Source organism: Piliocolobus tephrosceles, chromosome 1, assembly GCF_002776525.5.
Source record: "Piliocolobus tephrosceles isolate RC106 chromosome 1, ASM277652v3, whole genome shotgun sequence".
In the NCBI taxonomy this organism is placed as follows: Eukaryota; Metazoa; Chordata; class Mammalia; order Primates; family Cercopithecidae; genus Piliocolobus; species Piliocolobus tephrosceles.
In genome coordinates this window covers 169,811,985-169,827,016 of record NC_045434.1, presented here as the reverse complement: position 1 = coordinate 169,827,016, position 15,032 = coordinate 169,811,985, and the positions used below count along the sequence as shown (strand labels likewise).

At 38.1% G+C, this 15,032-nt stretch overlaps 1 protein-coding gene across 10 annotated transcripts in view; it reads right to left on the bottom strand.

Annotated features, from left to right (window-relative positions):
• Positions 1 to 3,030: 3,030 nt before the first annotated feature.
• The window catches only part of TUT4 (terminal uridylyl transferase 4), a 133,781-nt gene continuing 121,779 nt past the window's right edge, over positions 3,031 to 15,032 (bottom strand). For 6 of the 10 annotated variants that reach the window (XM_023188499.1, XM_023188515.1, XM_023188526.1 and 3 more), the window contains 4 exons: positions 14,848 to 14,948; positions 10,521 to 10,968; positions 4,937 to 5,095; positions 3,031 to 3,664 (listed from right to left, as the gene is read on the bottom strand). In XM_023188499.1, coding sequence (XP_023044267.1) covers positions 3,576 to 3,664; positions 4,937 to 5,095; positions 10,521 to 10,968; positions 14,848 to 14,948 — 797 coding nt within the window. In that variant the 3' untranslated portion in view covers positions 3,031 to 3,575. Of the gene's footprint in view, positions 3,754 to 4,936; positions 5,096 to 10,520; positions 10,969 to 11,574; positions 11,618 to 14,847; positions 14,949 to 15,032 lie in introns of those variants that run through there. The other 4 variants (XM_023188532.2, XM_023188537.1, XM_023188544.1 and 1 more) reach the window with 3 other exon arrangements.

Below are 15,032 nucleotides of genomic sequence, written 5' to 3'. Positions count from 1 at the left end.
GTTCTCAAATTTGTAAAAACTTGAAAGTACAAATCATGAGCCTTTGAGAAAAAAACTGCCCAATAATGAAATTCAACTAAAGAAGAAATGAATCAAATTAAGGACTTAGGAACAAAGAATCAGTAAAAGGAGTGTTAGTAAACACTTCCGAAACTTTAAAAATAATGGGCAATGATTATAAAGTCAAAATTAAATATTATGAATACTGTCTATATAGAAATAAGTAGAGTGCTGGTTTCATCTTTCACAGCAGGAATCACAGTCTCTAATTAAAACATACATGAAGCTAGAAAAAAAAAAGCCTCTTTATAAGTTTTCCATAATCGTCCTTAATTTTAGGAGGAATCTTACAAGACTAGATTCTCTTGTGGGAAAAGTGTTTTTAAATTGAGCATTTTTTCAGTTTCACACTTGTTTTCCTTTTGTTAATTTGCTGTATTTATTAAATATAGCATATGAGCCCACTTTTGTAAAACTATTTGTATATATGTGCCTATGTGACTAAGAGAGATGGTTGGAATGAATGAAGTTCACCAGATAGTACTTCTGTCTGGCTGATGAACTTTTGAGTGATTTTTAAACTTTGTACTTTTATATAATGCTTATTTTCTTTTTACAATAAACATGTTAATTTCTACAAGGAAGAAATGAGTTGCTGGGAGTTGAAAGCTTTTTTATAAGCATACCAACACATTTTACATATTGTTTGCTGGAACTACAAACTGATAACCACTTTCATGAAGGGCAATTTGGCAATATGTAGCAATGTAGCAGGAAGTTTAGAACTTTTGATCCTTTTACCCAGTGATCCCACTTATGGAATTCACCCTAATAGAATAATGTACACACAAATAGCTTTATCCCATCATCATTTTACACATTATATATATATATGTTTATATGAGAATAACTAGAAACAGCAAAAATGTCCATCTGTATGGAATATAAACAAATATATTACACAGTACATATTTATATTTTTAATAATCCCAATGTCAAGGGAAAATATCCCCATGTTATTAAACAGAATATTTCAAAACAATTTGGTCTTAAATGTGTGTGTTCTCCCTGTATAAGATTGATAATTTTCTACTTAACGGCTCTACAATGAATCTGAACTCATAATCTACTTTGCAAACTTAAAATCTGAGCTTCTACTGTATCAATTTTAAACTACATTCTGTTTTTCGACAGAACAGTTTTGCCAATTATTGAACACTGGCAGTTACTGAAGGAGGAGCAAATGAGATGCTGAAAACTAGTATCTGTAACACTATCATATAAGTAAAACCTAGGCTATTGGTTACTAGGTTGCCAGTTAATAGCTTTTGCCAAGTGGTGTTATACTGCCTTCCTTAAGGAAGAAAGGCTGAAGGGTAGGGGCATTCTGTTATTGGAAGTTGTTTTATTTTTAATGAATATTTCAAATACAATCCTCCCCTTGATATCTGGTGGGGGATTGGTTCCAGGACCTCCCACAGATATACCAAAATCCAAGGATGCTCAAGTCCCTGATATAAAATAGTGTAGTCTTTGTATATAACCTATGCATATCCTCCTTTATACTTTAAATCATTTCTAGATTACATATAATGCCTCATACAATGTAAATTCTGTGGGAAAAGGTGTTATACTGTATTGTTTAGGAAATAATAACAAACTGTACAAGTTCAGTACAGAGACAATTTTTTTAAATATCTGCAATCCGTGGTTGGTTGAATCCATAGATGCAAAACCCATGGACATGGAGGGCCTACTATATGTACAAAAGTAAAGAGAATAATAAACACCACTGTATACATCATTACCTGTTCTCCAAGATGTGGAAGGACATAAGTACCGAATGTTAATTTAAATCTTGAATGCTCCAAGTCATTTTAACATAAATGCATAGTTGGGTCAGGTATCTTGTTAACAAATGATTTCAGTCCACCACTTAATAGGATTCTGAAGGATGCTAATGCTTTAATAAGAAAAAATAGTAAATATACCTGACTTTAACTCAGGGCTGTAAATACAGCACAAATACCCTCAATCTCCTACAATAGGTTTCAAGTGTCTTCCATGTTGCAAAATATGGAAAGGGCCCAAGCAGTCTCCTATTTTAAAGTAATATGTTATCAGAGGAAGCACAGCAAAGATAGCCCATTGTCCTTACATTTTTATCTACTTACTCTGCACATTTCCAAATAGATCCATAGCATCATTTAGCCTAAAATCCCAGGCAACTGGACAGGCTAATTAAGGGGTTAGAGAAAATTACCTCACCTCACTGCTAAAACAGCTGAAACATTATACCACCACCAACTCAAGTCTGAATTCCAATACCCAATAATTAATTCCAAATATTACTGGTAAATAATTATCACCTTAGCAAGTGTGCTTTCCAGGTGGAAGTATAGGATTCAAAATGAATAGAGTCTGGGCTGGGTACGGTGGCTCAACGCCTGCAATCCCAGCACTTTGGGAGGCCAAGACAGGTGACCAGCTGGACCAACGTGGTAAAACCTCGTCTCTCCCAAAAATACAAAAATTAGCCAAGTGGCACATGCCTGTAATCTCAGCTACTCAGGAGGCTGAGGCAGGAGAATCGCTCGAACCCGGAAGGCAGAGGCTGCTGTGAGCCGAGATCCCACGACTGCACTGCAGCCTGGGCGGCAGAGACAGCTTCTGTCTCAAAGAAAACAACAAAAAAGTTATCTTCCCTCCACTCTAATTGCCAATATTAGTCTCAGTGTTTTAAAACTCTCTTTCCAAATACTTTTCAATTCAGACTCCAGCATGTAAATTTGCTTTTTTGAATTTACTGCTTTGCATTTCAGGTTTATTTTCAAAGATAAATGGAAATGGCTTCTGCTTCTATCAACCTCATAACGGGTGTTGTGAACATTCAACCAAATAAAGGACATGAAATGATACTTAAATCTCTAAACTCTGTGAGTTAGAATGCTCTATTCATTGAAATTAAAAGAAATCTCATTACATAATATTTCCATCATCTATACAACAGATGAATTAACCAAATTTAACTCTTGTCAAAAAGATTTATTAACTTAAAATAGAAGTACTTCAAATACAGACAAAATCAACTTTCCGTTCAAGTCTGAATGTTCAATATACAAGTATGGAAAAGAAAAAAAATCTGAATCTTCATGTTGTAATTTTATTTTATTTTTTTACCTTTTAAAAAGTTTTTGGCACTACAAGGTTCTGTAAAGAATAGAAGTGACAAATTTAAAACACATGAAATTCTTTCCTAACCCTTAAGAACAATATATAAAGTCTGAAGCAACCAAAGTATGAATACAGCTAATAGAAAATAAAGAATGTAATTTTTTAAAGTCTCTCTTTATACAATTCATCAAGGTTAAACAAAACGTAAAATTCCCTTAAAAATAGGGTAATAAAATAGATGAAATTTGTATCACTCAATTTGGTGATACTAGTAAAAACTATAGTTCATATTTATATACAAATAATACAGTCTGTAAAAACAGTCTTAGAATTTAAATAAGCTATCTAAACGTGTTAAAATTTTAAATCAGGACCTGATTTGTTTTGCTTTCCATTAAATGTCACTTTTTCTGCTGAATGTAACTGACATTGAGGTACGGATACCCTTGAGACAGCAGGATTGGCTGGTTGCTGTGCATCGGTAGACCAGCTGAAAGAAAATGGACTCGCATTACTCCGACACGTTTCCTCTTGGTGGGTGGGGACAACGCTCTCTACACCGACGGGTGGCACATCTGTCTGTTGGATACAACACAGACAGGAAACTGAAAGGCTTGTGCCTGTTTATCTGACAACACCTTAGAATTAATTTGTAGTTAGCTTTCTTTTTTTTTCTATTTATATAATAGGAGGAGATAAAGCATGCTGCAAAACATTTGAGTGGGGAGAAAAAGGAAGAAGGGAAGGAAATACCTGTATGTGAAAAAAGGAGAGGACATGGAAGACAGAGAGGAGGAATCAAAGGGGAAAAACCCACTAGAGAAGAGTTGCAGACCTCTCCCCTCCTAAAAGGGCTTATGACTAATAATAACTTCCTTCAGTCCCAGTTCTTTGCTCAAGAGAGGAGCTCACCCACAGTCAAGGCTCTGCCACTCTATAATACAGGGATGCCCCAGTAGTATATGGCCAGACTCAGACAATGCCCATAAGAACAAATACCTCTGAGGCAAGTAGGTTAGATAAAATGCTCCAAGTTTCTAGGAATTCTTAGTTTACAATATTCATTACCCAGTGAAAGCCACTATTAGTACTATAATAGCACCAGCAGAACATAATAAATTTTAATGTCATTCAAGTCCTACGTTTACTAAACAAATCTGATTATGTCTTCGTTCCACTAAAAACTTTTCATTAGATCCCCATTGCTCAGTAAACCAAGTCCAAACTCCATAATACGGTCTAAGCCTACCCTCTCTAGCCTTATTTCATCACCATCTTTCCCATATACCTCTGTCCTCTAGCCCTAATATTTTCTCTTCTTTTTCATTATGCCAGGCAAAACTCAGTGACTGCATATATTAATCCCTCAACTAAGCATACTCCTCCTCCTCTCTCATCTCTAGGCAAAAAATAATCCTGCATCTCTTTCAAGATCTAGCTCAACTGTCAAAATCTTGTGATGTAATAATCTCTTAAATCCACATCCTGTTTGGATTTGCTAGGGTAATGTTAACTGATTCATCTAAACTCCTTTTCTATTTAACATGTCTGGCTTTCCTAATAAAATGTGCATCAAGTAATGGAGATTTTGTTTTACTCTTGCTTGAGCAACAAGCACCTAGCACTATCTGACACACAGTATGATCTCTCAGTAAATGTTTACTGAATTCATGAATTTTCACTCCCAGATCCTGGCCTTCACTAAGGCTCTCTATCCCAGAAACCCACCCAAGCCTGTTAACTAATTTGTATGCCATGGTACCTTGAGTATAGAAAGGTTTGTTGGGCTGAAATCGGGCATTTCCCTGATGCATGAAGTTCTGATGCAAACCATAAGGCCACGAAGCTGGGACAAGGGGGAAATGGGGACGCGGTGCATGTTCCCAAGGAATTGGAGGAGTCAGTCCTCGAAAGCCTGGCTCTGCATTTCAACAAGGGAAAAAGACATTTAAAAACATTAGTTCACTCACTGAAATATCCCTTCATTCCACAAAGATATATTCAGTACCTACCATTGGCTATATTTTTTTAAAGAACAGAGCATAGGTATTTGCTCAAATTAGTCATGAGAGACATAGAAGAAGATATATATATACACACACACACACACACACACAACATGTAATAATTGCTAGTAGAACAGGCAAAATGTTCTGAAGAGAGGGCTAACCCAGTCTTTGAAGGTTAGAGACAATCTTCCTAAGATGAATGACTAATTTGAGTTTTAAAAAACAAGGAAAAATTTAGGCAAAATAGGGAGGGGTGAAGGGCATTTTAGAGAAAAGGAGTATCATGTACAAAAGCATGAAAGCAGGAATGCACATCAAGTTTGGGGAACTGCAAAACAATCTGCAATATAGAGACAGGAGTGATGGAGGAAGTGGTAAGAGAAAAGGCAGGACAGGTAGGTGGGGATATACATTTCAAAAAACCTTAGTATATCATGCAAAGGAACTTAAGATTTTATCCTAAAGACAATGCAAACTATCCCAGAATCAATTATATCTTGGCCTGGAAGGAGATCCTATTAGAAGCTTGAGGCATTGTGGCATAATGGTTGAGCACTTGGGCTTTGAGGTCAAACAGGTTTAAGCTCAAATCTCATTTCCTAAAACTACTAAGGTTCCATTTTGAACCTCAGATTGTTATGAGGTTTAAACTGGATAACCAAAAGAAAGTAGCTTACTACTAAGGTTCCATTTTGAACCTCAGATTGTTATGAGGTTTAAATTGGATAACCAAAAGAAAGTAGCTTGCACAAGAGCTAGCATATAGGTAGGTACTCAAAAAATGTAAGTCCTATTCTTTTTATGGCTAACTATCCCCCCAAATCTTTCTATTTCCCTTTAAAATGTATCTTTAAGTACATTTTTTGAAGTGCAGTACCCAGTTTATATTCTGGATCATTTCTGGTGGCTTTTCTCATTCAGAGTCACTATATGCTAGGGAATAAAAGGGAATAACTGCTCTTATTCACTAAACTTTCCTAAGCACAAACTCAAATGAGGAAGTACGGGATAGGAAAGAGTAGGCAGCAAAAAACCTAAAGCCCTTGTGAACTGCATTCTTGTAAGCTGAATCTTCTCAGGAGGTGAGCTAGTTGACTGTGAATTCATAAAGCCAAGCTACAACTAAGGGCTGAAGCTGAAGGGCTCAGGGTGTACAAAAATAAATTAAACCAGTATGTTCAGAATTAGGTCATAACCAAATGAGAAATGATGTTTTAACATAAAAGGGTATTTTTAAAAGATATATTCCAATTCCCTTCACCTGTTTTTCATAACCCAAAATTTCCATAAAATGAGTAATACGATCTCATTAAATTTCAAAAAAGGGGGAAAAAAACATATAATAATCTCCTTCTCTGATACAACTATGATTATTATTTTAATATATTTCCATTCAGTCCTTCCACTTTTAACACAGTGTAACTGTAGCTGTAATATCAATTATGAATTGGGTATCTATACAATGAATAAAAGTAAGTAAAGTTTATTAGATAATAATACTATATAACAGGCATAATGTATCTAATATGGCAGGTTACTAAAGAGAAAACTAAACTACTAATAGAGAGAAAATGACAGACAAAACAATTTTTTGCTTCTAGAAGTTCAGTCTAACTTGGGTTATGCAGACGAGTAAACAGACAATTTCAGCAGAGTAAGACAAATGTTATGATATGGATATTAAGAAAATGAGGAGAACTTCCTGAAGAAAGTGATCTAAATTTAAAAATGGAAGATGAGTGAGTGAGCCAAGCTTTGAGGCAGCACAGGAGGTGAGAGTGAGCAGCAGAGGTAACGGAGAGGACATTCCAAGCAGAAGGAACAACTTAAGCAACCAGGAGTAAAAGACAGTACAGTACGTTTGTGGGACATTAATTAGTTCATTGTGACTAAAACATTGAGAACAACAAGTGGCAGGGGGATGGAAGACTTGAAATTATAAAAACGGAGCAGATACATCAAAGGGCAAAACACTGGGTCTGTCTTCATGGTTCTATAACTCAGTGACTATCACAATGCATGTCATGGCATATACACAATAAACATGCTGAATGCTATAGGAGAAGGACCATGTATGCCATATATCCTTTGATCTTAGAAATCTAATTAAGTTACCATATTCTGGTGCTTTTGCTCAACAAAACACCTTACTTGCTTTGTTCCAAAAGAAGCTGGAGATAGCAAAATAATGGATACTGGCAACAATTATCAATGGCAGCTAAGACTATTAAGTAAAAATTAATGATGAACGTCATAATGGATAACGGCTGATAAAACCTAACTCACAGATCAATCTTAAGTCACTAAAATAGTAACAACCAGACAGTAAGTTCCTTCTGAAGTGAGGAAACTGGAGATATATGGGACCCACCACGCAGCTCTTACCAAGAGAAAGAGCCTGAATCTAATCCAGTCTCTGAATCTAAATCCCAGTTTACAGGAAATACAGGGACAGAGGTACACATTAAACGATGCCACAAAGACATAATCAGCCAACTCCAGATTATGGGAAATTCTATAGTGCCTTCAAAAAATAGTTAATATTGGGGGAAAAAAAATAGAAGCAGCAACTGTTATAAAGGACAGTTAAGAGATATAAAAATCAAATACACAGTTTGAATTTTGATTCAAATAAATCAATAACAGGAATACTTTTTTAGGCCAGGCACAGTGGCTCACGCCTATAAACCCAGCACTTTGGGAGGCCGAGGCAGGCGGATCATGAGGTCAAGAGATCAAGACCAGCCTGGCCAACATGGTGAATGAATCCCCATCTCTACTAAAAATACAAAAATTAGGGCCCGGCGCGGCAAGGCAGGCAGATCACTTGAGGTCAGGAGTTCGAGACCAGCTTAACCTACATAGTGAAACCCGTCTCTACTAAAATACAAAAATTAGCCAGGCATGGTGGCAGGCACCTGTAGTCCCAGCTACTTGGGAGGCTGAGGCAGGAGAATCGCTTGAACCCAGGAGGTGGAGGTTGCAGTGAGCCGAGATTGTGCCACTGCACTCCAGCCTGGCGACAGAGTGAGACTGTCTCAAATAAACTATATACCTTTTTAGAGAAACAGGAAAAAATGAACAAGGACTGGGTATTAGATGATACTAGCTACGGTAATGATCTCATGATTCTATTTTTTTTTTTTTTTTTGAGACGGAGTCTCACTCTGTCACCCAGGCTGCGGTGCAGTGGCCGGATCTCAGCTCACTGCAAGCTCCGCCTCCTGGGTTTACGCCATTCTGCTGCCTCAGCCTCCCGAGCAGTTGGGACTACAGGCACCCGCCACCTCGCCTGGCTAGATTTTTGTATTTTTCAGTAGAGACGGGGTTTCATCGTGTTAGCCAGTATGGTCTCAATCTCCTGACCTCGTGATCCGCCCGTCTTGGCCTCCCAAAGTGCTGGGATTACAGGCTTGAGCTACCGCGCCCAGCCTGATTTTTTTAAGTGATACAACTGAAGTTAAAAAGCAAATTTGATCCAATGTCTGAGATTTGATCAGTCAAGTCAAAAAAAATTTGTATGGTTAGGAGGAGTCAGATAAAAAAATAGTAAATTTCTGGTAACTGTTAAAGTTGGTTAATGGGAGGGGGGTTCATTATATACTTTACTCTCTTTTGTGTATGTTTCAAAATTTCCATAATAGTTCTTAAGATAAAAATAATTATCACTAAAAAGTTAGGCATAAGTCAGGCGCAGTGGTGTGTGCCTGTAGTCCCACAGCTACTCAGGAGGCTGAGGCAGGAGAAGCACTTGAGCCCAGGAGTTTAAGGTTGTAGCATGCTCGATTGGTCTGTGAATAGCCACTGCACTCCAACCTGGACAACACTTTGAGACTTTGTCTCTAAATATATATATATTATATATACAATATGTATATTATCTATATATATATAGAGAGAGAGAGACATATGAATATAAATATATATATACATATATATATTTTGGAGTCTCACTCTGTCGCCCAGGCTGGAATGCAATGGCATGATCTCAACTCACTGCAACCTCTGTCTCCCTGGGTTCAAACGATTCTCCCACCTCAGCCTCCTGAGTAGCTGGGATTACAGGCGTATATCACCACAACTGGCTAGTTTTTGTATTTTTAATAGAGACAAGAGTTTTGCCATGTTGGCCAGGCTGGTCTTAAACTCCTGGCCTCAAGTGATCTGCCCACCTCAGCCCCCCAAAGTTCTGGGATTACGTAAGCCACCGTGCCAGCCTGTGTGTATATGTATAAGTGTGTGTAAGTATTTATATGTATATGCATGTGTGTGTGTATATATATGTATATCTTAAAGCTGGATATAAAACTAGATTTATAGCACATATCAACTATTTTCTTAAATAGGCAATTAAAAAAAAAAATGACTGAATGGTAATACACCAAAATATTCCTTAGTATTTATGTCTAGGAATTGAGACAGATGATTTATTTCTCAAATACTCTATAATAAACATGTATTAGATATCAGAAAAAAAAAAACTATTTTTTACATGCTATTAATACTTTTTTCTTTTTTAAAGAATTGTTCCTTACTGAGAAGTAATAGTGTCTAGGGTGCGCGGCAGCACAGTTTTGAACAAAGAAATTAGTTTAAGTCTTGGACCTACCATTATTATTAATTTTTTTGGTTTCCTTGATCTTTTTTTTGAGACACTTCTGCTCTGTTGCCCAGGCTGGAGTGCAATGGTGCAATCTCGGCTCACTGCAACCTCCGCCTCCTGGGATCAAGCGATTCTCCTGCCTCAGCCTCCCACATAGCTGGGATTATAGGCACCCACTACCACGCCCAGCTAATTTTTGTATTTTTACTAGAGATGGGGTTTCACCATGTTGGCCAGGCTCGTCTCAAATTCCTGACTTCAGGTAATCCACCTGCCTCAGCCTCCCAAAGTGCTGGGATTACAGGCGTGAGCCACCATGCCAGGCCAACCTACCATTATTAACCATAACAGTAAGACAGTTAAGTTACTTAACTCTCCAATTTCATCAACTGTATAATAAATAATACACCAAACAGGATGGCAGTGAAAATTTTTAAAAATACTAAAATAACAGCTAACATTTACGTGTGTTACACCTCATTTAGCATTTACAACATCCCTGTGAGTTAGATGGCCTATTTTACAGATGAAACCAATGCACAAAGAGATTAAGTAATTGCCCACACTACATAATAAATGGCAGGGCCAGGATTCAAATCCAGGCAGTCTGAATCCAGAGTCCATATTCTTAATCTTTATCTAATCCTGTACTGTCCCTCCAGAAATACTGCTTTCCTTCTTTTTCCTCACATTGTTTCTACAGACAGATACAAAAGAATAAAAGGAAGGATTACCTGAATTCCCCACGGCACCATTGTTCACCAGGGAATTCGGAGCCACAGTACGGGGCCAGTGTCCATCGTGAGACGTGTTAGGGATTGCCACAGGTCTGGCAGCAGGCTGTGCAAAGATGATGCTGGGATCATTCAGGCCAATATTGCTGGGGGCACTGCCTGGTGCAGAGTGGATCACTGGGCCATGGATGGGCCAAGACGGGGCAGGGATCTGGAGAGGGTGCATTGGCAACAATCCCATATTGTGCATGGGGGAATACTGAGCTGGTGGTGACTGGGGAAAGTTATACAGTGGCATCTGGACCTGATGGGGAGGTTGGGCTCCCTGCTGAGGTGGGCCAAGCTTAGGCTGGGATCCTGGCTGAGATGAAGGCTGGGTAATAGCAGCTGACTGGGAAGAGTTCTGTGGAAATGGCTGAGGCTGAGGAGAATAAGATGGTGATTCAGACTGCAGAAAAAACCACACACACATTTTAAAATTAATTTATAAACATCTTAATTTTATAAAAGTAGAGATAAAATACAAAATTAAAAACTTTATAAAACAGAACTTTATGATGTATATCATAACAAATAATGAGTTTTTCCCAAAGTACTCAAACCCCCTTCTCAAGTAGGTATTGCCTCACAAATCTTTTTATTGTCCAAAGAAAAGAGAACCCAGACACAGTTCCCACCATGCAGAACACATACTTCCCACTGCAAACTCAAGACTCCCATCTAAATACCTCATAGTCACTTTCATTCAGTCCCTCAACAAGTATTTACTGTGTCAATTATGTACTGAGTATTGTTCTAGGTAATAAAAATGTAAAACCAACAAGTATGCCCTGATGGAACTCAATGTTTAAGGGGGTAAGGAGGGGAGCAGATAAAGATTACATAAGCAATCACAATAAGTATAATGAGTATTATGATAAAGAATGTATAGTGTACAGCTGTCCCTCAGGATATACAGGGGATTTGTTCCAGGACCCCCACAATCCTCCTGTACTCAAGTCCCACAGTCAGCCCTACAGAACCCATATATACAAAAAGTTGGATCTCTGAATACCTGGGTTTTGCATCCTGGGAATACTGTATTTTCCAACCACAATCTGTTGGAAAAAATTTATGTATAAGTAGACCCACGCAGTTCAAACCTGTTTTGTTCAAGGGTCAACTATATAATGAAATCCCAGAGCAGAACACCTAAAGCCACTTTGGGAGAAGGGGAGAAGAGAAATCAAAGAAAGCTTCCCAGAAAAAGTGACCTTTTAGCTGAGACTCAGGGTAAATAGAAATCAGTCTGATACAAGAAGGGAGAGATAAGGGGAGAGGAAGAGTGTTCAACATGATTGAAGGTCTAGAGGTATGAAAATACATGGCTTTTTAAAGTAATCGGAATCTGAAAGAAGTTTAATATTACTGGAGTATAATGGCAGGGGAATGGCTGAGGCTGAAGAGCTAAACAGGGGCAAGACAATGAAGTGTCTTACAAACCTTGTAATTTAGACTATATCCTATGTGCAGTGGTAAACCACTGAAGGGTTTTAAACAGGTAAGGAATATGATCAATCTGAACTTCAGAAAGATTATTCTGGTTTAATAAGAATAAAATAGAGAATTTTTTTTTTTTTTTAAGGCTGATGAGAGAACAGGAACAGTGGCTCAAGACTGTAATCCTAGCACTTTCGGAGGCTGAGGCAGGCAGATCACTTGAGCTCAGGAGTTTGAGACCTGCCTGGGCAACATGTCGAAATCCCATCTTTACAAGAAATACAAAAATTAGCCAAGTGTGGTGGTGCATGCCTGTAGCCCCAGCTACTCTGGAGGTTGACATGGGAGAATCACCTGAGCCTGGGAGGTCAAGACCACAGTGAGCTGTGATTGTGCCACTGCACTCCAGTCTGGGCAATACAGCAAGACCCTGTCTCACAACTGAATGAATGAATAAATAGGTAAAAATTAAAAGGCTGTTGAGACTGATTAGGAGGCTGCTATAATAAAGCAGTCCTGAGATGATAGTAGCCTAGGCTAAGGAAATATAAACAGGGATAGAGGGAAGCAAATGGCTCTGAGATACTTTTTTTTTGAGACAGTCTCACTGTGTTGCCCAGGCTGGAATGCAGTGGTGTAATCTCCGCTCACTGCAATCTCCACCTCCTGGGTTCAAGCGATTCTCCTGCCTGTCTCCCAACTAGCTGGGATGACAGGTTGCCTGCCACCACACCAAGCTAATTTTTTGTATTTTTAGCAGAGATGGAGTTTTACCATGTTGGTCAGGCTGGTCTCAAACTCCTGACCTCAGGTGATCCACCCACCTCAGTCTCCCAAAGTGCTGGGATTACAGGAGTGAGCCACCACACCTAGCTTTTTTAAAGGCAGAAACAACAGGACTTAGTGACTGAATACAGAGGTTGAAGGAGAGGGAAAAGTTTCGGAAATTAGACAGAAAATGGGATCATTCAACGAGATATAAAACACAAGAGGAAGAAGCAAGTCCTGGGGGTTGGAATGAAAGATTAACTATATTTTAGACATGTTGCAGTGCTTTGTTAGACATAAGAGTAGCAGTGTCCATTAGACAGACTCTTTCTGAAAGCACAGATGAGAGAAAAGAGACGACTAGAGGCATAAAACGAAAATTAGGATAGCACAGAAAAGTGGTTAGAGCATAAGTTTTGCTGACAGAGAGCCTGAGGGTTCACGTTCTGATTCCAAGTGTCTATTGAAGTCAGGCAAGGAATTTGAACCTCGGTTTCTTTACCTGTAAAGTATAATCAGAACTTGCCTTAGGTTTTTGAGAAGATTAACTGAACAATGCATGTGGAACATATAACCACCAAGTTCAAGATAGCAGAAACATTTCTGTAACAACGGAAGGATGATAAAGAAGCTTTTAGGATAGGAATGGGATCGAAGAAGAACGTACAGGGGTTTCAACTGAGGGTAATTTTTTAATAAAGCTAAAATAACAATGTTAAAAACTGTTAAAGCTTGGTAATGATACATAGAGATTTACTTTCTATACTTTTCTGTACTTTTGAAATATTTTATAATCATAAAGAATGAATGCACGTATAAGCACATAGTTTACACTCAACAAATGTTAACTACATTAAATGTGATTATTGTTGTTTATGAAAGTATCAGGCACATAATAGGTATTCGAGTGTTTGAGATGAGGGTGGAAAATTTCCTAAATATTTTCCAAAGGTTCTCCCTAATACTCTTCAAATACTCGAAAGTTTTTTCTAAAACACAAATCACATTAGATTTAGCATGTTAAACAGTGAACGGATTTGACACTAGAAAGACCTCGGTTTGATTTTTATACTCTCTTATTCTCAGTTTCCCAATTTGTAAAATTTGATGATACTAATACCTACCACTTCACTTGGCCATTCGCAGGATTAAATTTGCTAAGTGTAAAGCACTGAACATTACGTCAGATTCAGAGTGTTATTTAGAGTAATTATTAAGAGGTACAAGGTGAATATAGATTTATACAAAGGTTAAGAGCAACTCGGCAAACTTAATATTAAATTTATGAGTCTGGGCTGGGCGCAACAGCTCACACCTGTAATCCCAGCACTGTGGGGAGCCGAGGCAGGTGGATCATCTGAAGTCAGGAGTTCAAGATCAGCCTGACCAATATGGTGAAATCCCATCCCTACTAAAAATACAAAAATTAGCCGGGCGTGGTAGCGTTGCCTGTAGTCCAGCCACTCAGGAGACGGAGACAGAATTACGTGATCCCAGGGGTGAGGAGGTTGCAGTGAGCCAAGAATGCGCCACTGCACTCCAGCCTAGGCAACAGAGCGAGACTCCCTCTTAAAGAAAAAATAGTAAAATAAACTTATGAGTCTAAATTCTCATTCAATACTGTTTTTTTACAGGGTGTATTTCACTAGGTATCCACAGGTCAAGCTACAAGAAGACAGAAGTTTCATGCAAGCAAAATGCCATGTATATATTGACCTAACAACACTAAATGCCTAAAACATCTCAATTTTTATGTCTATTTTTATTAATGGTACTGATATTTTTCCACTAAGCAAAGTCTGAAACCTCAGTCATTACCTTATTTTTAATCCATCTTATTAGGTAGTTATTGTACAACTGAAGAGTAGGCTCATGTAAATTAAGTAGCTTCTCTGTAGACAGAAACCCAGATCTACATTATTCCAAAAGGAATGCTCATTCCACCTTATGTGCCTAGCAAGGACATACATACAAAGCACTATGTAATCTGGAAGATTGTATTTGCCAGTCTGAGAGAAAACACATTAAAGATACTGCTATCATGAGTCAAGACTAACACATTCACAGGCAGAGTACTTACACATTCTGAGGACTGTCTAGTCCTTATGGACTGATCACCCTGTTGCTGAGCTGAACCAGCCACCTGTTGAGCATTTACAAGGTTGCGGACCAGCTGGGCTGCTAAGAGAAGGCATCACAAAGAAAATCAACAGATAAGGAAAGCAGCCGAGAAATGACAATAAATAAACTCCCTTCTTATGTAAA